This window comes from Haemaphysalis longicornis, unplaced genomic scaffold (assembly GCF_048455015.1).
Source record: "Haemaphysalis longicornis isolate Haplotype H1 unplaced genomic scaffold, Haemaphysalis longicornis Haplotype H1 scaffold_9, whole genome shotgun sequence".
NCBI lineage: Eukaryota > Metazoa > Arthropoda > Arachnida > Ixodida > Ixodidae > Haemaphysalis > Haemaphysalis longicornis.
Window position 1 is genome coordinate 171,818,677 of NW_027526460.1, and position 22,795 is coordinate 171,841,471.

Here is a 22,795-nt window from a genome sequence, read left to right on the forward strand (position 1 = left end):
TTTTCCGACATCGGCGTCTCGGAACAAGTGGATCATTGTAGCCACCGATTACTTGACGCGTTATGCCGAGGCCAAGGCCCTTCCCAACAGAACCGCTTCTGAAGTCGCCAAATTCTTCATTGGAAATATTGTTCTACGCCATGGCGCGCCAACGATTATTATTACCGACAGGGGCGCCGCTTTTACTGCCACCTTCCTACAGGACGTCTTCAAACTAACTCATAGCGCTCACCGCAAACGCACTGCCTACCACCCCCAAACCAACGGCCTCACCGAACGCTTTAATAGAACCCTCACGGGCATGCTATCCATGTACGTCGATCTGGACGAAATTCTTCCCTACGCAACGTTTGCCTACAACACTGCCGTGCAAGAAACAACTCGATGCGCACCGTTTGAGCTTGTTTACGGACGCTCTGTAACGACAACTTTACATGCAATGTTGCTTGTTGATGAAAACAACGTAACCGCCACCGATGCCGAGGCTTTTACCCAATGGGCGGAGGAAGCACGCCAGCTCGCACGCGTCCGCATTCGACACCAACAAGAAATCGACGCCGAGAAGTACAACAAGGGGCGCCGTAACGTCGAGTATCGACCAGGCGACCTTGTGTGGGTTTGGACGCCGATTCGCCGCCGAGAACTTTCAGAGAAGCTGCTTCGGCGATACTTTGGGCCTTATCGTGTTCTCCGCCGTCTGTCAGACGTTAACTACGAGGTCGTACCCGAGGGCACACCAGCACGTTCTTCACGAAGGAGGCCGGACCCAGAAGTTGTGCACATGGTACGCTTGAAGCCGTACTACACCGTCTTGCGAATCCGCAGCATGATGATTACGGTTACGTGCCATGACACTCGCCGAACACTCAAGGTCTACGTAACTGTTTTTCGTTTTGCTTCGGTAGCATCGGGCCGATGCCAACTAGGAGGGGGAGCAATGCCGCGACTTCATTATTGCGGGCGCAATCTCCGACCGGCTAACGGGGCTGTTTCTTGTTATGGGTATGCGCTCACTGGTGAGCAGAGGAAGAAGAAGTAGCCCGAGCTCGCTCGTTCTAGCTGTGGCATCGCCAGTGCTTGCCGGCACAAGTTCGCCATTTTAATAAACGTCTTTTACTCTCCTTACTGTAGTTCCTCGCTACAATATCAGCTGAGACCGTCGCGCCGGCCTTTATTCAGACATGGGTGTCCCGCTTCGGCGGCCTTGCCCGCTTAACTGACTGGAGAGAGAGAGAGAGATGAAACTTTATTAGGCAGCTCAAGTCCGAGCCGCGGAGTTATCAGTCCACGGAGGAAGGGGGTGTTCCACGGTCCTCCGACGGTGGTGGGCTTGGCGGAGGTGCACAAAGAGTTTCAATGTGGGCAGCCAAGAGGGACCACAGGGCTGCCCGTAGGTTTTCAGGGGGAGCGGCCCAGCTAGACCACGAGTAGGGAATATCAGGGGGGAAGGGGTTGGTCGAAAGAAATGTGGAAGACGAGGTCGCCCGTACACAGCGCCAATATGTATGTTCATTGTCCGGATAGCCACCGCATACCTGACAGTGCGGACGGCCTGGTGACTTTTGTATGTAGTGGAGGAACAGATCACAGGGGAGGGACAATGTCTGCGCCTGTCTAATATATGTAGCGTGTCTCCGTGACATAAATTTAGATGGGGAGGGAAGTACCATTCTTGCTTTGCGGAGGTTGCCGAGATGTTCGCGGCGCCTTTTATGGTGCATTGCTCTATCCTCTTTTGGATTGTATTCCTCAGGCCACGGCTGAGGGCTGCCCGGGAAATGAGCGTCGCGGGCCAGAGCGTGAGCTCGTTCATTACCCTCTATGCCTTGGTGGCCAGGGATCCATTCGAGGAAAACGTGTAGGTGGGGATGCGCGTGCATATATGTTGTCAGGCTAGTGTGGACAGGGGATGGAATGTCATTCGAGGCGAAGCTTCGAAGTGCTCCCTGACTGTCCGTGCGGACTGTAATGTGGGCGGTCCGATGCTGGTGAAGTGTAATGGCTTCTGCGATGGCTTGAGTCTCTGCAGCTGTGGGCGAGGGGACGTTGACGTGATGCCGTACGTGAGCTATGCAGGGGCCAACCGATGCCGTAGTCGTTGTATGGTCCACAAAACGGGCGTCCGTGTAGTAGGTGTCATGGATTGGTTCGGGCAGATGTTGAGCGCGCGATGCTCTACGTTCTTGATCTGTGGCTTGACTCATGTGTTTTGGTATGGGTAGCACAGTGATTCTTGGTATGCTTTCCCAGGGTGGCGGCGAGGGAGTGATGGGTGGGAGGTGGTCGGTGGGATACCCGAGGGCGCGAAGAATCTCCCGCCCTTGCATTGAAGTTGTTAGTCGGTGGTGCTGAGCTTCATGATAAACTGAGGCTTTTTCTTCAAGCGTGTTGTGGAGGGCAGCGTCATTAATTAATGCTGTGGGAGCGTAGAGAGGCACTGACGGCAGTTCCAAAGCAACCTCTTTTCCGCGCTTTCGACCCTTGTCGGCGCGATGCTGCAGCATACAACCGCGTACCCCCGCCACCCCCCCTCCCCGCCAGCAACGGAATGGTGGAGCGCTTGCACAGGCAACTCAAAGCTGCACTTACAGCGAAACTCGATCGCCAGCACTGGGTGGAAAAGCTCCCGCTTGTTCTTCTTGGCCTACGCTCAACGGTGAAGGAAGACCTCGGCTTCAGCGCAGAGGAATGGTGTAGGGCTCAACAGTGCGCATACCGGGAGAATTCATCTGCGACCAGACACTTTCCTTCAAGCAGCCTCCTAGCAGATCGAGAAGCTGCGCGCATGGCTTGCGCAACTCAGGCCAACAGCACCTCGCATCGCCCGCAAAAGAAAGGTTGTCACTTTTCCCGACATGGACTCAGCTACACATGTGTTCGTGCGACGCGACGCAACGAAGCCGCCCCTCGCTCCGCCGTACGACGGCCCGTTCAAAGTTTTGGGACGTAATAACAAGACCATCACAATAGACGTGCGGGGCAAACGAGAAGTCGTCGCCGTCGACCGCGCCAAGCATGCTCATATGGAGGTTTCTGTTGCAGCATCTCACGTACGTTTTCAGTGATAACCAGTGGACTCGGACCTTTAGACATTCAGCCGGTAACTGCTGCCTTTCTTTAAGAGCTCCGCAATCTACGGGGGGAAGGGGGGGGAGGGAACCTCTGTAGCGTAAGCCGCTCGGCACCCCAGCGCAAGCGGCTCCCGCGAGACGGGGCTTTTCCTTTCTCTCCGGTCTGCCGCCGTCTTGACGACAGTGCGCCTTTGTGGAAGACGCGTATTGGCGACGTCGCCGATGGCTTACTACTGGGGTCATTCCCCCTCTCTCTTCAACTTGGGAGGCATTCCACGGCGAGAAACGCGTTGTAAAAGGCCAGCCATGCCAAATGACGTCACGCCAGCCAATACGGCCACGCCCAGGGCGCCGAGCTGTAAACGGTATAATTTGTGCGATTTTCGTTTGTGATTTTCCGCTGATGGCAACAACAAATATGGTTTCTAATAAAACTGTAGCCATGATAAAACAAATACGTGTGGGTATCGCGGAAGTGGCAGTGGAGCTTTCTAGCCGTGTTTCCGTTTATTCCGCGCGTTCAGAGTTGTGAGAAATCGTGGGGTCTTCTCACCGCGCATTCTCCGCGGAGCCATTGGGAGATGAATGCTTCTCGGGGGGGGGGGGGGGGTGGCGAGGGGGGAGTCTGCGGTGAGTGTGCTAGTGTCTCCTTTTGCTAGTGCTAGTGTCTCCTTTTCTTTGTAAATTTTTCTAGTACTTTTTATTGCTTTGTCGTACCGACTGCTGCTGAGGGTGGCATGGCCTCCGTCAGGTTTTCCTTTAGCCATGTCCCCTAAGGCGATGTTTTGCAATATTGTCTTGAATAAACTTCTAAACGAAATGAGTCCGAGATTATCACTTGTCGTGCACTTGCGGTGCTGCGTCGGGTGCGTTTGATCCTGAGGAGGAATAATCGACGAATTCTGGTAGCTCTGCCAGCCTTGCCGTGATTGCTGGATGTGAGCAGCATTAATACTATTCCTAAAAGCCACGTACTCCTGCTATTCGCTTGTTTGTCGACCCATGTGCTGAAGGGTGCCCCGCGTCTCTTCAGTGACCAGTGCATGCGCAATGCGACGCCTATTGCAGTGTCGCGCATTTGGTGTGGGAAAGGAACTCACCGTCCTCGCATTGCCGCGAGTGAAGAACCTGACGCTCATTAACCCGTTCAGCCCTGATTTTTTTCGGTGCTCTACTAAATTTTAGGGCTGCCCTAGGCCCAGAAATGAAAACTAGAGCTGGCAGTGCAAATGTCAACCGATTTAGGACATCTGCAAATAAAAATGTTATGTTGAACAGAAATTTGTTTGCATGTTTTCCCAAATTTTCTGACCGCATGAGCCATGGGCGTCTCGAGGAGGGAGAGGGTGGGGATTCGGGACCCATTTTGCACCCCCTGCCGACGCCCATGACCTGAGCCTACAAAGCAAAAATAAGTGTCGTATTTATAGCTCTGTTTTTTGGCCTCCGCGTCGTAATTTTGCATTCACCCGAGCTTTCTATTCTTCGTGGCGTCCGGATGCCCTAGAACGGAACATTGAAGGACCGAGAAAACTGGCACTCGATCCATGCGACCTTCAGTCAGTCAGTCAGGAGCGTCAGGGCGTCAGTCGACGCCACCAGGGCCGCCATGTGCTTTTGCACTTATCGGCCCGTGTGAGGGGCGGCGAATCCCTCCAGCCTTGGCCTGGTCTTTCAGGGAGGAGCTGAACGTGGTGCTTCCCCCGGCGGGCCACTACGCGACGGGCGTCTGCTTCCTCGAGCAGATGACGGCCCCCGAGGCCGAGCGGAGGTTCGAAGAGGAGGCCCGCGCCAACAACCTCAAGGTGGGGACAACGGCTCTTGCCAAAGAACTCGGACCCACTGGCTGTGTGAACGATTACTGAACAAACGGTGTATAGCGTTGAGTTGTATATTTATAATTGTGGGTCTGGTCTTACTGGTCTGGTATGTAGGCTTTGCTGAATAACAACTACCCTTCCATAGGATTGTGGCCTCCGCCGTAAGAATACTAATGTGCCTTAGAAAAAGACTGCTCACAGCTCTCTGGGTCACTTCTAAATGAACGGGCGCAGCTGAGCAAAAAATGATGCATGTACGTATAGGTTTGCATAGAATGGAATAGAATAGAATAGAACTTTATTTTTGTTGTTACAGAATGGTACATCACCAGAATATAGTCAATACAGAAAGGGGTCCCAGAGTAATGAACTGTACTGGGACCATGGCACCATTGTCTGGCTGCAAAAGCTGAAAGGTACTCTCTGGTGAAGTGCTCGAATGTATTCCTGCTGCGGGAAAGCACTGTGGTCATGTACCATGCAGTAATGTTTTTGGGCATCTAAAAGCAAAATGATGGGAATTTACCCACATTTTGTACGTCAACTTTCTCTTGGCCGTGTAAATGCTGAATTCTCTGCTGCGAGTTTGAGCATACACCTAGAGTCACTATAAAAGCTTGCATCATATAAGTGAACTACCAAATTAATTTGCGAAAGGGCTGCCTCGGTTGCATAATTGCATAACTTGCATAATTGCATAACTTACGTTGCATAATTTTGCAGTCCTAACCTGTACGCCCGTCCTAGGCAACAAAGTCACTTCAAACAGACTCACTTGTGCAGACTTTCTGCTGCAAAAGCTCCATCTCAACCAACCCATTGAGCGGGCTTTGTTTGGGTGGCATTGAAGCTCTTAGCAAGGACAACTTATTGAAGGTGGGGGAAGCAGGGCTGGTGCAACATTTTCTGGCAACCAGTGGGTGAAAAGTTCAAAGAACTAGCAATTCGGAACAATTAGAATTGATGCGTTAGGGAAATTGATGCATTGCTTGAGCCGCATGCCTAAACTGATTAAACTCGTGGTGGGAAATAGGAAAAAAAATTAAACTGTCATTTTAGCTGAAATCAAGGCACTCAAGTTCCAGAAGGAGCGTGTGCACGTAATTTTGTGACCAGCTATGTAGCTACTCAAGTGACAGCAGCATTTGTTAATTACCCCCGTTGAAGACGCATTTTTGCATTTGCGCCATTCTTCCAGTAACATGGGTGTGACATTTACAAGTTGCTTAGGACAATGGACCAAGAGCCACAAGTCCTTCATATCTTCTTGGGCAAGAAGTGCTTCCGTAGTTTCAACAAGAAGGCTGGGAATTCAGTAAGGCTTGATGTCGGGTGTTACCTTCAAGGCTTGGAAGTACTGTTGACAAGTGAGGGTAAGATGTCACAGATCGACAAATGGTGTCCCAAAGCTACCTACTGAAAGCTTCCACGTGCACAGCATTAGAGTGTGGCCACTTGAAAGCAGTGTACCTTGTCGGACATCGTTGACGAGTGCTGCAAAGCCCGTGGGTGCACAGGGATGGTGGGTCAGGGATGCATGTGCCGCTGCGAATTGATCAGGGTGGCGCACTCTTTTGTTCTTGTAATTGTTCCGGCGTACGAACGAGCCCTTGCCTCGAAGCGGGTAGCGTGCATATAGCGCATACTTGCAAAAAGCTGGGATCCTTTCTCGAGTGCTCCCTCTTCCTCCCCCGTGGCCTGCACGCAGGTGCTGTGCTGGCGCACTCTTCCGACAGACGACATGAGCCTGGGCTCGGTGGCCCGCTCCACGGAGCCCTACATGCGGCAGGTGTTTGTGGTGCCCACCGGGGGACAGGAAGGCGACCGCTTCAAGCGAGACGTGAGCCCCTCCCCCCTGTTTTCCCTGCCGTGGGCGAGTCAGGGAAGAGTGATTTCCGCTCGCATCGCGTTGCCACATAAACAGGTCTTTAAAGAAGCTGCGAGAGATCCATAGGTGCATTTGTGCCATGTAGGCACTATACAGGGTGATCAAAGTTAATTCGACAGGTTTTTTAAAAAATAGGCGCTTAGATTTACGCGAAGACCACCCCTACAGTGAGGTTATGCGCCCAGGGGGACACATAAATACGAGGTAATTATAGACATCAGAGGCTTATTTAACTAAAATTGATTAATTAACTTTTGCAATCATGTTTCTACGCAGTTTCAATTAGCAGAATTGTTCTAGCGCCTGCGTAGTACGAGATATCAAACGGCGAAGTTTAATTGCCGTTCGCATGATTACGCATGCAAGACAGTCTGCACCGGCGCAAAGCTCCTCCCTTCTGTGACGTTCGTGCTGTTACGGTGTTTAGTTCAACAAAGGAGTGGAGGCATCGGCAAAAGTGATCACTGGCACCCATTCATTCTTGGCTGGCGTTATAGCAATCTGCAGTACTCGGAACCGCTATCGAAACACAGAACAAAAGGAAGGAGCTATGCTCCGGTCTTGACTTCTAGCCTGCGTAATTATGCGAGCGGCAATTAAACATCGCAGTTCAATATCTCAGAGTACGGATGCGCTAGAAGAATTCTGATAATTGAAACTGCGTAAAAACATGATTGAGTCTAACTTTCCAATAGAAACATACCTGGTTACTGTAGCCACTAAAAAGTTAATTAATCACTTTTAGTTAATTAGGCCACCTACATCAATAATTACCTCCTAATTACGTGTCCCCCTGGGTGCATAACCTCGCTGTAGAGGTGGTCTTCGCGTAAATTTAAGCGCCTATTTTTAAAAAAACTTGTCGACTTAACTTTGATCACCCAGTATACTAGAGACAGGGCAGCTGCAACCATTATGGAAGTTTGGCAATTGGCTTTCAATGAATGAACTTACGGTACACGGTTCTATCGGCAAGTTAAAACCAGGGGGCCCTGAAGACAAAATACAAGCTTGTTTTATTTGAAAGAACCTTTTCTAACCGACTCAGGGGAAAAAGAAAACGCAAGAAGTATTGAGAAATTTCAACTGCGCAACATCTGCAGGGATGAATAGGGTGAACGCTACAAACAGTTATCAGGGTGTGGAATGCACTGTGGCATTCAACCAATGTGATCAAAGGGAATTTAAGGCATTTTCACAGTCAATTCTTGGCTGTGGCGTTTGTCGTTGGCTGCCATTCGCACAACTAAGATCATGTGATGTCGTACAAGCCTCGTCAGAAAGTGGCTGTGGAGTTGCTATTGCGTCATATGTTTTTCCTATTATCTTATTCTTTACCGTTTTTTTTCATCATCATCATGATCATTTATTCATTTAAAGGACCCTGACGTAGGGGGGGGGGGGTGTCGAACAAGCAAACATATCTCGGAAATTGTGGACCAAGAACACAAAGCAGAATAGAATTCAGAAATTGGTATTACCGTGCAATAATAATAATGAATCAGCCAATCAATCAATGTTTATTATAGTGCCCAGGAACAGCCGAAGCCTTCGTGCTGGCGCACTGAGAGGAAAAAATGCACCACTGAAATACATCAACAATTTTCTAATAAACAGTCAATGAGCATGAAAAAACAAACTACAAAAACGGAAAAGAAGATTAAAATTAAAATAGTGTAATCCAACCGACATTACACAACCAATTCGTGCTCAGGGAAGGTATAAGGCAACAATGAAATACATCACCAGCTGGCAGATAAACAATCAGTGAGCAATGAAATTAGACAATACTACAACAAATGCAAAAAAGAATAAAAATAAAATAGTGTAATATAACCAACATTACGGAATCAATAAAAACTCTTGCAGAAAGACATCTTACAATAAGCGTAACCAGAGTCCTTCAATTAAAAGACTCTGTCGTAACGATAAGGAAAGGTAAGTGAAAAGAAGAAAGTCTTAACAAGATACGGGTAGCGTAAATTTTGAGTTTAAAATGGACGCATGAAATTAATACGGCAACTTATAATGATAAATAAGACAGGAAAAGAAAAATTCTACGATAATTACAGTCGCAAAATCAGCACAATACGAACAACCAAGAACAAGCTCGGTGAAATCAATGCACACCTGAGGACGATAAGCGAAGCAAGAGAGCACTGCCTAAATGAACCTTTAGAAGAACCTCCTTTAGAAGAACTGCCTTTAGAATTTTAGAACTGCCTTTAGAAGATCTTGTTGGTACAGATCCATGATTGTAAAAGTGCTACTCGAAAATGACGACGAAGGAAGAAACACAACACGAAGCGCTTCGCGTTGTGTTTCTTCTTTCGTCGTCGTTTTCAAGTAGCGCTTTTACAATTATGAAATGAACCTTGTGTATCACTGCTAACAACCCGGCCAAAAACTCCCGAAGGGGACTGTGAAAAATATCGTGCTTCTCGGAGTGAACATTATGCAGATTCTGCAGTCTTTGAAGAGGAGAACGTGTGCTGAGAGCTCCAGCTGTTTTAAAAGGGTGGGCCAGCCTCGTATCTTTTTGTGGAACACAAAAACGGATTGATTCAAGCAGTTCCGGGCATAATATAATACCATAAAGCAGTTTGTGCAAGAAAAGAAGGTCTGAGTGGGTCCGCCGGGAATTTAGAGAAACAGTTATAGAAAGAGGCTCCGAATGAAATCGGTTCATAAATATTGACGAAAATTTGGTCTGTACACTCTCTATACGTTGACAGTTAGGACTACAGGTTCCATTGCAAACGACAGAAGCATATTCTAGTTGCGGAATACAAAGCGTTCTGAATAGTTTTAGGAATGAGTAAGGAATTTGGAATTCTCATGAGAACCTGTATACAGCCCCAAGAGAGCGAAGCTCCCGCCTAGTAAGTTGAGTGACAGGAGGTGAGAAAGTTAAGGCACTGTCGAAAAGCACGCTGAGACCGCCGTTGATACTGCAGCAAAATAATGTGCGGTTCGTGTTTCTGCTATAAGACATGACCTTTGTTTTCGTAGAGTTAAGTATTAATCTGTCATCTGAGCACCACTTAGGAAATGAGGATATATCTTGCTCCAGGGCAATGCAGCCATTTATGGACTCAATCTGTCTGAATATTTTAATGTCGTCAGCGTAGAGCAGGAAAGAACACATGTTAATTGCGGCTGACGCAACATTCACAGAAATGGAGAACAAGAGAGGCTCGAACACGGAACCTTGGGGGACACTGCTTGTTGATCTGTACATAGTAGACGTCTACTCGTGAACGCTAACAAATCTGAACCGATTATCTGGATAACTACCCAACAATGCTACGAGTGGTGTATCAATGCCCGACTGTAAAAGCTTTTTAAGTAACAGCGTGTGGCAGACAGCGTGAAATGCCTTGTTCAGATCACAGTAGACAACGTCGAGCTGGCCCCTCTCAGAAACGGCACCTGAGGCCTGCTCCATGACGCAGGCGAGATTAGTTGTTGTCGACCTTCCCGATATAAAGCTGTGCTGCCTACTTACAAGAAGATTCTGTACAGAACTTGACAGTACTTTGTACAGCGCTGTCTCAAACAACTTGGGACAAGCACAGAGGAAAGGAACTACTCTGTAGTTTGTTGCATCCGATTTGTTGCATCCGACTTTAAATAAGACGCACTCGAGGGAACACGCTTGTTTTTATACACTGGTTAAATATCGCAGTCAAAACAGGTACAAAAATGCTGCCGTATGTTTTGACAATAACTGAAGGTATTCCGTCAGGTCCACACGAAAATGAAGGTATCATGCGCTTTAGACTCTCCAAAACCAACTGCTCGGCTAAAAGCACTAAGCTAGAGCCTTGTACGCGATTTAACAATATGTTCATTTCTATGTTCAATATGTTCGCTGGCCGCATGCGGTATGAAGTGCTGAGCAAAATGGTTGGGGACATTATGAACTTCTTCCCCAGAGGAATCTACAAGATAGATTAGATCATATGAGTTGTTCTGACGAGACCGGATGTACCTAAAAAATGTTGCAGGCTGAGAAGTCGCACTACTCTCCACAGAATCGATATAGGAGCGCTGGTGCCAATAATAAAGGTTTTTACATAATTTACAGTAAGAGCGGAATTTCTCTTTCCATTCATCAATCCAGGTTTTCTTGTACCTCGTGTGGCACCGGCCTTTAATTTTAAGGGCGTATGAAGATCTTTCGAAAACTAATAAGGTTGCTTGGAGACGCTGGGTTTGTACTCTATAATAATTTGGTTTGACAATTTGACAATTGCTTTTGACAATTCCAGTGAACCGCTCGACCTGTGCATTGCAATCAGGGAGTTCTTAAATTGCTAACCAATCAAACGAAGCAAAAAAAGCTATACAAGCCAATGTAATAGAGAAATGTAAAGAGAGAAATGTAATAGAGAATAGAGAAATGTAAAGATTATAGAAAGGCTAGGAAAGAGTAGAGAAGAGTATTTCCACTGTGGTTGATCCAACACGCCTTGAACACGGCTGGCTGGCGTCATGCTACTACGTCCAGGAGACGAGAAGCCTTGGAAGGAACGGGGAAGCGTAGAGGCGAGCTTGCTGTGATGAGGAGCGAAGTCTGCGGAGTTCGCCGGAAGGCAGTGTGGTCAACAGACGCGTGCTGAGGAGCGTGAGCTGGCACTCAACGGCCCACACCAACGGGGCGAAAGCAGGGTGGCATCCAAAGTCAGGGTGGCGGCGCGCTGTCTACGCGGGCCGCCCAAACCAAGTCCCTCCGAGAGCGCCCAATGGCGAATACGCAATACCTGCTGCCTCTGTAATCGAATATGCGCGGCGGAACAGGTGACAGCGGCGGGCCCTTGAGAGACCACGTGTGGTACGTCGCTTAGAGTGAAAGGAATAAACCCGTGTTTCTCCACAAAGTAATGCTTTTTTGATCTCAGCGTGGCGGCCTGATGTGTGTGCCGTGCCGCCATGATGGCGGCCGCGTGTCCCCGTTGCTAAGGCGACACACGTAGTTGCTGGCAGCGCGCCCCGCCAGCGATTGCGACCTATAGTTTCTGCACAGCGCTCGCTTGCTCCATTTTATGTTGTGGCCGCCTAGCTGTATGTCTTGAAAGTGTTATCTGATAACCACTAACGGTCTAGGTTATATCAAGTAATGGATCTCCAAACGCGCACCATTACCTGTAAAATTTCTGTGCTCACCCAAAAATTCTGCAAGCAGAGAAAAGGTTGTTAAGTTAGGTTGCACAGCTTTTGTGTGTGCACATGGCGTCCCCCCGGGGTGAACGGCTGGCGGCTTGCAGGTGTTTATCCTCCGGAAGGTCTCCTCACACAAGATCCCCAGCGCCAAGCTGCGCTACTACATCTGCAGCCTGTCCGCGGACACCATCGTCTACAAGGTGAGCGCCGCCCAGGAAGGGAGCAGCAGATGGAAGGGACCAGCGACTGTTGACATGTGCAGGGCCAGCTGACGACCTCGCAGCTGTGGCGCTACTTCGTGGACCTGCAGGACCCCGAGTGCGAGACGTACCTGGCCCTGGTCCACGCGCGCTTCTCCACCAACACCTTCCCCAGCTGGGAGAGGGCGCACCCCCTGCGGTCAGCCACTCGCTCGGTGCATGCCGAGGGCACGAGCACTGTTGCTCGTTGAAACCCCACTCAGTAGCTAGCTTACAGCCTGCACCCACGACAGTGTGCGAACAGCCTTTCCATTTGCGCATTTTGTTGCTCATTTAGATGAAAACCACGTAGGGCAGATTTGTGGTGGCGGGAAACTGGCGTTTCACTTGCATCTCTTATACGTCACTGGCCCAACTCACCGTCAGGACAAAAAGCACAGTTGTTGCCAAGCAGCTGTCGCATGGCCATGGAACTAACGTAGCTGTTCTCCGCTGGTCGCTTCGATTTTGCCGCTCGAGCTGACTGGCACGGAGGCTGGGAACCTCTGTGTCAATGTCCCTTGCAAGACACAGGGAAGCGGTTAAGGGATCCTGCAGCAGCACTGGGTGGCACTTTCTGTGGTTGCTTAAAGGGACACTACAGGCTGAATAAAATTTTGTTACTGAAAGACCATACGTTTCGTGGCTCCCTCGGTTTTGTTCGACGAGCAACGATGTGTTATTTGCTAAGAAAAATTGCGCCCCTTGAGTCTTTGAAGAAGGATGACCTGGGAAGCCGGACGCAGTACACGAAATTTACGAATTAAAACAGGCTCGTTTGTGATTTTGATCGAACAATTAGCACTTAGCCTAATGAAACTTTGAAGAACTCGAGATTTATTCTATTTGAGAAACATGGACCTGCCCGTTTATTGGCTCGCATCGGTGTTGTTAGTCCCGGAGAGATTTCCAGATACTCTGCGAGCTCTAACTTGTGGTGGAAACGCCGGCGGCAGCGGTTTTTTGTGGTTTTCGCACCCATTCGCGCTTCTGTTCCGGCAGACGCTCCTTCGATTCCCACTGTTCTTCCTCCGAGCGAACGACACGCGTCTGTCCACAGGGAGTTGAAACCTCGAAGGACTCGGGCTTTATTCTAATGGAAAAACATGTGCCTGCCCGTTTCTGTCCCGCATCGTAGGCATCTCACTGTCACTTTAGCACACCAACCCAAACCCAAACCGCTTGACCATTGAGGATAGCTGACAGGTCACATCGAACCGCGACACTTCCGTGTTTAAATTTCCCGCCAGCACAACGCGCATGCCATCGGTAGTGGCATGAACACCCTCTGCTTCCACCTGCAACATGTGCACGCATAAACCGGCAACCGGTGATGGGCGCGTGCGTGGTGGGGGTACGTGACGCCTCGAGCGCGGCCTGTAGGGGCGCCACTGAAATCCCCCTAGCGGCCCGTTTCGAAAGCAGCCGCGGGAGTCCGCGTCCCGCACCCCACTGTCGCCGCTGCTTTTGCGGCACGTTCAAGACCGAGATTTACCGTTCGGGCGTTTAAAATCCCTCTGATTGTGGAGCAGTCACTCTGCTCGCAAATGGGGTGTGTTTATGAAAGTGTAAATGTTTCTGACGCGATCTTAGTGTGGTATATTCGGTCTGTATAAGCGCCAGGTGTGTGTCACAGGCCAGCGCCGCGGAACCAGCGTATGATGCAGCTGATTGTAGTTACACTGCCCTGAATTTACTAGCAGTGTCTCCGTTACCACTGGTTCCTCAGATGTTCATGCTACGGGCATACACTACGATGCAAATCAGTTTTGTGCGCTTACATATTCAGCAGAGCACCTGACAGCGCGCCAGTAACGTTTGCCAATATTATACCTCTGATATTAATCACCAAGCCAGTCTGTGTTAATTCCGGGAAAATTCCACAAAATTACGATGGACAATGCATAATATACTCGGGGATCAGCACCCGCCGCGGTGGCTCAGTGGCTAAGGCGTTGCGCTGCTGAGCACGAGGTCGCGGGTTCGATTCCCGGCCGCGGCGGCCGCTTTTCTGATGGAGGCGAAAAGCAAAAACGCCCGTGTGTACGAGATTTCGGCGCACGGTAAAGAACCCCAGGTGGTCAAAATTAATCCGGAGCCCTCCACTACGGCGCGCCTCATCGCCTGCGTTGCGTCGGCGCGTTAAACCCTCCAATCAAATACTCGGGGATCCGCACGGGACAGAGTCATCTTGTAGTGAGGTGAGCGCCCGCCAACATTCATCTTCTACATATCCTCTGCGAGCAGCGCGGAGACGGGCTTAGAATATAATCCGCGTCCGCGACTAAATGCTTCTTCGAAATATAGTCATATGGCCCAGGGAGCCTTATCACATGTCACACTCTTCCAACGACCCCTTTCATCGCTTGTTGAGCTACTTACCCGGTATACTTCCAAAAATGCGTCCGCCGTACGATCAGCTGTTCGTTGAAGTCGAAAAAGAAAAGGACAGTGAACGCGAGATATTTGTGTGTTCATTGCTTCGATTCCGCTCATTGCTTCATTCATTGCTTGATTCCGCTCTTTGCTTGATTCCGCTTCGCATTTGTGCACAGCGTCCCCCTCCTCGCCCCCCACCAATGTTTCGCGAAATAGCAGTGCATTTCGCATATAGTTGGTCTGGTGAACCTTACCTGGCGTAAGTTTCGACGAACGTCTTTTGCATATCAGAAGCTGCTCTGTTTATTTTTTAATTCCCGTTAGAGCTATTATGTGTCTTCCGCACTTGCACAGCATTTATTTTTCCGTGGTTTCATTAACTTGCCTTGGTTGTTGCTATAAGGCGTCTGTGGGCAAATATTTAACGACGCACAGGCTTGGAATATACTTAACATTTTCGCATGGTTTATATTCTTATAAAAGGCATAGGTTATTGTCCGGGATTGCATAATCATATCCTCGAAACATATTTTTCTGCTACGTATATATTCGAAACGAAGCCGCATTCGTTGTCCACTCCACGCTGCAAAATGAAGTTAACCTCTCACTGCACCAGCATCAGGTCTAAACGAGGCTACAGTACTAAACGAGGCTACATTTGTGCTTGACGTATTTGGAGGTGACAGTGGTGATATCCTGCTACCGTCGCCGACGCCCGGAAGAGCGGCGACGAAGTGCGAAGAACCGCGTCTCCGGGTAGCTCTTGCAGGCGATCGCGTACTCTACGAAAACGCAGCTGCTTTTTAAGTGATCTAAAAGTACTTTTTGCTAATAGACGTCACCATAACAAGTTTTGAAGGGGCGCGCAAAGGCGAAATGAAGCGAAACAGAATTAAAACACGGCACGAGCCCCTATCAGCCACGCAGCGCAAATCCCGTCAACGCCGCGGAGAAGCGGCGGCAGGCGGCGCAGCGATCGCGAAGCTCGAGGCGTATACACTGGCGAGAATGTCGCGAGCACGGAGCAGGGGCCCTATTCTCGACTGCAAAAATTGCCGGCATTTCGCCCATGTTTTTTTATGACGACATGCAGTGTAATTTGACGAGTCACTCATTAAGATCGCTACCAAGGTATCAAATATTGTGCAAGAAAGATATAAAAACACTTGGCATGTACTATAAAAATTAGGACGGTAGCTGAGGCTGACAAGAAAAACACATTTCTGGAGGTCAAATTTGGCGCCAACACCACAAGGCGATCGAGTAACGTTGATCCAAAAGCGAGCGAAAGGCGGATGTCGAGCTAAAGAACATCACACTATTTTTTTACCGCATCTATTTATTTCTTTCAATCGTTTTTAGTAACATAGCTGAACTCTCTGCTTCAATGCAAGCTTTGTTGCGTTATCACCTTCCCTGCCGCCACTGCCGCCACGCCATCGTATGCTGCTATGTTACAAGTTTATGGCGTGATCACAGAAAAAGACGGCCGCGACCATCCCATCTATGACACATAAGAGCAGCGAAACGCTACGCCTGATAACCGCGGAGCGCACCGATGTCGCCGATTCATTCATTCATCAAGCTCGACTGCAATCAGCGCTGTAATGAACCAAATAGTCACTTTTCATTGTTATTTTTCTCTTGAGTTCGATCATGTGACCCAACAGCTTGCTAGGACGAGTATGGACAAATGCCATGCATTAGGTTCTCTTTGTCATGGAGAGGCTCGTACTGCCCTCTTATGTCGCGGTTAGGCCAAACAAATAATTTTTATTTTATTGCCAAACATAAAAGCAAAATACTGCACGTTATTTGTATGCTCCATGATCGCTGACTTGGAAGCAGTTGAAACTATAATTTGTTTCGGTAGGAAACATGCTTTAAACAGCGCGCATGCGAAACTGCGCCTGCTGCAAATTGCCGCACATTTCGCGGCGCCGTAAGCCGGGGCAATTTTTTGCCCTATTTTGCTTGTATTTTGCGACAAAAACAGCCGCCATTTTTAAGCTGTTACGTAGCATTACGTCACTTTTACGCAGGCTGAAGTTGCCAATGCACGACGTAATCGTTCGCGCCAACTGTTTAAATTACGTCACGCCTTCTCAGCCAATCACAGAGGGGGTGTGTATTACAAGCAGTATTATTGTTGAATAGCAAAGACAGGCTTACGTTTTCATGTCCGCTGCATTTAGTCTGGTTTTTCATTGCCGGCCAAGAATTATGCGCCTTTAGTAACGAGAAATAAGGCAAACTTTAGAACTGGTGTCCGTAAACGACATGAAACGTCAAAATGACGACAGCACACACAACCGCTTTGTCAACCGGAAGCGACACGTGTCCTGATTAAGAACACAGAATACGCCGAATGGAAGAATACCGAAGAAACAGTGGGAAGTGATCGTTATATTGTCGCCACCCAGTTTCCCGTCTCCCATACCAAGAAGAAAATAGGGGCTACCAAGATTACAGATTGGCGCTCCTTCCGTACTGCCAGAAATGGCATCACATCTGAAATAGAATCCATTAAAGATTGGATTGCCCAGATACACGCGGACGTAAAAACCTGCACCACAGAAGTTGCTCTAACTACAGATGCACCTGCGGCAGAGTCGCACCTCCTACACCTGTGGGATGCAAGGAGATGTCTGAGCAAAAGATGGAAGCGGCAAAGGCACAACAGAAAGCTTAAACTGAGGATAGCCAAAATCACCGAGGAGGCTGCAAATTATGCCGCAGAGTTAACGAGACTAAATTGGCAGCAGCTATGCAATGGCCTGCAAGGTACATTGAGCACAGCAAAAACATGGTCACTGCTCCGCCACTTGCTGGATCCGACCAGGGGCAATTCGGCGCGTCAGCAAACCATTCAGCGCATCGTGCATCAACACCCGGGAACTGATGACGAAATCCTTGACGCGATTACTAAGAAATATATAGGTTCCCACATCCAAAATGTAACACACCCTGAATACACAGGGGAACCGAACGAACTACTAGACCGCCCTATAACGGTAGCTGAAATCAAACAAGCACGTGCCACTCTCACCCGCAACACAGCTCCGGGCATAGATCAGGTTACGAACCAACTCCTAAGAAATCTGGACGACTCTTCCGTTCAAGCCCTAACGAAATTTTACAACAAACACTGGGAATGTGGCACCCTCCCGGAAGATTGGAAACACGCCCACATAGTACTCATCCCGAAGCCGAATAAACCTCCTACCCTAGACAACTTGAGACCGATATCTCTCACGTCGTGCCTCGGAAAACTCCTCGAGCACGTAATTCTGAACCGTCTACAGCCATACTTGGAAGATCGCGAATTTTTTCCTGAAACGATGTTTGGTTTCAGACCGAAACTATCAACCCAAGACATTCTGCTACAACTAAAGGAGGAAGTCATCCAGCAGGCCTCTCCACACGGCGTCAGGGCAATTTTGGCGTTAGATCTGAAAGGAGCCTTTGGCAATGTAGCCCATCATACTATCCTCGAAAATCTAATGGAAACAAACTGTGGCGTACGAACGTACAACTTCATCCGATCCTTTCTGACGAACCGAACGGCCACAATAGGAATCGGAGATCTCCGCACAGACACCATAAGAACCCCGAACAAAGGCACGTCACAAGGCGCCGTACTTTCTCCAACCCTATTTAATATAGCCATGATGAAGCTCCCATCGAAACTGCACGAGATTGAAGGCATCCATCATGCTATTTATGCCGATGATATAACGATTTGGACCAACACGGGATCGGATGGGGAGATTGAAGAAAAATTGCAAAGCGCCGTACAGACAGTGCAACAATACGCACAAGCGAGTGGGCTCCAATGCGCGCCGGAGAAATCAGAATTACTTCTAGTTAAACGCCGGCGACGAGGGTTTGCATCTGAGAAACCCCAGATCAGACTGAGTTTGGACGGGCAAGAGATTCCCATTGTCGATCGAGCACGCATCCTTGGCTTGCATATACAGCAAAATGTAGAGAGCGGATACACAATCCAACGAATCGCACAATCAGCAGGACAAAAAATGCGAATGATTGGCCGAATTACCAACAGACATCACGGGCTCAAGGAATTAGACGTGATGAGACTTATTGAACCCCTAATTATCAGCCGGATCGCATACGCAGCTCCGTATCTCCAGATCAAGAATTACGAAAAGGACAAGCTTGATACCGTCCTCCGCAAGGCTTACAAACAAGCCCTCGGTCTACCACCCACCACGGCAACTGGAAAGCTCCTCCCCGCAGGGGGCACCTTGTGTACTCAAGGTGTTTTGGTGAGTAGCGCCACCACGGTCCCGAGCTCCGCAGGGGTGCCTACTGCCATAGGCACTTGGTGTCTTGCAACACCACGGACCCGAGCACATGTGGGTTGGACCCACCCACGTTCCGGCTGTGCGTGGCTTTGCCGTGTCCGGGGAAAAGGGGAACCTGGTGGCTGAGCCAAAGTTGGGGTTGTTTTGGACCTTTACGGCCCCCCAGCAGCGGCAACACTCCACTTTGGCCCCCGCTTCTCGCAGACGGTACCCCCGGTCTGACCCGCCCGGGGGAAATCAGCCAGTCGCCTTTTCCTCTCTTCACTCTTTCACTTTCCTATCTCCTCTGCTACCCCTGTCCTGTCATCTCCTTCCTTCCTGATTTCTACATTTTTCCTGGCGGCAAGGGTTAACCCTGTGCAAGGATATCAACCTTGGTACCAAGTATAGGGTTATAGCGGCAGGGTAACGGTTAGCGTGTACTCTAACGTCACGTTCCCTTGTTGGGCTCGGTGGTGGGCGACCGGCTCTGCCGCCGAATTGATTCCATGCTCATATGGCTTTTTCTATCCCCCCCCAAAAAACCGATCGGCCTTCTAAAAGGGGCCGCACCGAGGTAACACAACAGAAACCAGTCTCCCAAGGTGAAACTTTCACAAAATACCTGGTTATCCACTCTGAAGATGAAAATGCAGCACTTGCTAAAAAATCTGTCTTCCTCATTGCAAAGTGCCTTGAAAGCGTTGTCGGCCGGGATTACCAAGCTAAGAAACTAGCCTCTGGTGATCTGCTGGTAGAGGTGCAACGAAAAATCCAAAGTGAGAACCTACTTAAACAGAACACCCTGGCTGAACTCAAAGTAACGGTCACACCACATCGTAGCCTGAATACAACGCAAGGCGTGATCTCTGAGAGGGAACTGCTTCACGAGACAGATGAGGATTTGCTTGAAGGACTGAGGGACCAGGGCGTCACGGCTGTGCGGCGGATCACCATGCGTCGCGCAGGTGAGGAAAATCGAACTAAGCATGTTGTTCTGACCTTCAACCGTCCAACGCTTCCTGAATCCGTCCATGCAGCCTTCATATCCTGTCCAGTAAGCCCCTACGCATTCAAAAAGGAAAAAGAAATAATTCAACTCAAAGTCACTGAAAACCTAACCTTTGCACAAGCACGCCTGAAGCATGCCCTGCTTTCGGGCAGAAGTTACGCAGACGCTGCTCGCCGGGGGGTGGAGCGTCGTCTGGTGGATGCGGGCACCCAGTGCAACCTGGTCCCGCCACAGCCCCCCGCTCAGCAGCAGACAGTTGCTCCCGTGACTTCTGCTGCTACACCCTCCTCTAGTGCTGTGCCTAAGGCTTCCAGCGCGACCACCTGTGCTGCGCCTAAGGCCTCCAGCACGAGCTATGGTGCTGTGCCTAAGGCCTCAAGCACGAGCTCAGTCCAGATGAGTGATGATCTGGCTCCATCCCGGGCATCTGCAAAACAGCAGAAGGCTGTTCCTGCGGTCACTGCTGTTGCAGCAATGTCCAGTGCTGTGGCTGCGGCCTCTAGCACAAAGAGTGTCTCCACTGACACTTCTCCTTCAGAAAGCTTGGATGAGGCCATGGATGTCTCTCCAAGCACACCTTCTTCTGAAACACAACAGGAGCGCCGCAGTTCCGCTGGTCGGGGTAAATCAAACAAACCAAAGTCGTCCAAGATCACTACACCGGGAACTCACTCGGCGACCTAAGTAAACTACTCAAAGGGCCCCAAAAACAAAACTCCCTCACTAATGACCCTTTTAATGGAAAAAGAACATCTCATGGTCTGTATTTCTCTTCTCTTGGTATTTATGGCTGCTGAAAGTGTTATCCAGTGGAATTGTAGGGGGCTGTTGAACAACCTTGACGATATCTATGATATACTCTCAAACATTTTGAACACGTATTCAGTTCCTCTCATTACACACAAACATTTCTCCAGCACAAGAAAGCAGCTGAGCGCCAGCCCCTTTGTGTGAACCAACGCTCAAATGAAGGATACAATGCCCCATTTACGATGCCCGAACTAATTACTGCATTGTCCACATGTGGTAAGTCAGCCCCTGGAGCTGACAGAATCAGCTATGAGATGATCAGGCACTTAACATTGACACACTTTACACAATACTCTCTCTCTTTAACAAAATATGGCAGAAAGGCCGCTTTCCAAAAGCATGGAAAGAGGCAATCGTTGTACCTCTTCTAAAAGAGGGGAAAGAACCATCCTTTGCTGCTAGTTACAGGCCTATTGCCCTGACCAGCTGTTTGTGTAAGCTGCAGGAAAAAATGATAAACCGACGACTTTTTTACTTTCTGGAGTTTCATGGTGTTCTAGACAAAAATCAGGCAGGGTTTAGGTCTGGGAGATCAACTACAGATAATCTGGTTGCGTTTGAATCGTATGTTAAAGACGCTTTTGTCCATAAACAGCACTGCTTCTCTGTATTCTTTGATATGGAGAAAGCCTACGTTAGAACGTGGCGATATGGCATTCTATTGGACTTGCAGTCGTTTGGCCTTAGTGGCAATATACTCAATGTTATTCAAGACTATTTGTCTGATCGCACATTTCGTGTCCGTGTGGGGACTGCCCTGTCTAGAACATTTGTTCAAGAAAATGGCGTACCCCATGGAGGAGTGCTGAGCTGTGCACTGTTCATTGTTAAAATGAGTTCTCTTAAAACTGTGCTGCCCCGGACTGTTTCATACTCTGCCTACGTTGACGATATCCAAGTTAGCTTTAAATCCTGTAATCTGTCGATATGTGAACGTCAAATCCAATTAAGTGTCAACAGGCTGGTTACATGGGCTGAAAGAAATGGTTTTAAGTTTAACGCTGATAAAAGTGCTGTTGTTGTCTTTTCTAGGATACGCGGTGTACAACCTCTTCCTTGTATCACGTTAGGAGGTCAGCCGATACCAGTGAAAAAGGAACACAGGTTTCTAGGTATTTTGCTCGACCACAAGCTCACATTCTTACCGCACATTAAATTACTAAAAGTAAAATGCCTGAAAACAATGAACATTTTAAAGGTACTATCTCATCAGTCCTGGGGTACGGATACAAAATGTCTGCTAGCACTTCTTAATAGTGTTGTTAGGTCAAGAATAGACTACGCCTGCATTGTATACCAGTCTGCAACAAAAACAGCACTCAAAATGTTGGACCCAGTATAAAACCTGGGGCTTCGCTTGGCCACAGGGGCATATCGAACAAGTCCTATTCCATCCCTTCACGTCGAATCAAACCAGTGGTCTCTAGGGTACCAGCGCGCCTACACTGGTCTGATGTATGCCGCAAAGATGACTTCTTTGAAGGAACACCCTCTGAATACCATAATGAAAAATAACACAACTGATCATCTCTTTAAAAACCGACCATCCATAGCTCCACCTTTCCCGCTGGCAGTTTCACACCTCGTCAGCGAGTTCCAAGTTCCTCTCACTGATGTCTACTGTACCTCAGTTCATGATTTGGTCGCTCCGTGGGACACTTTCCCAATTCACTGTGACATGTCCTTTAGAGAAATTCAAAAGAAAAATGTACCAAACTTTGTCATCACTCAGCAGTTTCTGTTCCTCCGTGACAAATACAAGGCAGCTGAATTTTACACAGATGCTTCAAAAACTACCACAACCGTATCCTGTGCTGCAAATGGCCCCCTACTTAATATATCCAAAACAATGAACAGGAACACAAGTATATTCACTGCAGAGGCGCACGGTATTCTACTGGCTTTGAACCAAATTCTTCGAAACAAAGTTAAGAAGTCAGTTATATACACAGACTCTCTCAGTGTCATCTTAAATCTTTCATCTCGGAAGATGAGTAGAAACCCTACTTTTAATTGTGTTTTAAGAGCTCTCCACTCTGCTTATGGCCTGAAACTCATTGTCACAGTCTGCTGGGTTCCTGGCCACTGCGGCATTCCTGGAAA

At 48.8% G+C, this 22,795-nt stretch overlaps 1 protein-coding gene across 4 annotated transcripts in view; it reads left to right on the top strand.

Annotated features, from left to right (window-relative positions):
* The window catches only part of LOC144151392 (uncharacterized), a 458,541-nt gene that overhangs the window by 167,651 nt on the left and 268,095 nt on the right, over nt 1-22,795 (top strand). For all 4 annotated transcript variants that reach the window (XM_077682433.1, XM_077682432.1, XM_077682435.1 and 1 more), the window contains 4 exons: nt 4,750-4,876; nt 6,600-6,731; nt 12,050-12,145; nt 12,208-12,344. In XM_077682433.1, coding sequence (XP_077538559.1) covers nt 4,750-4,876; nt 6,600-6,731; nt 12,050-12,145; nt 12,208-12,344 — 492 coding nt within the window. The remainder of the gene's footprint in view (nt 1-4,749; nt 4,877-6,599; nt 6,732-12,049; nt 12,146-12,207; nt 12,345-22,795) is intronic.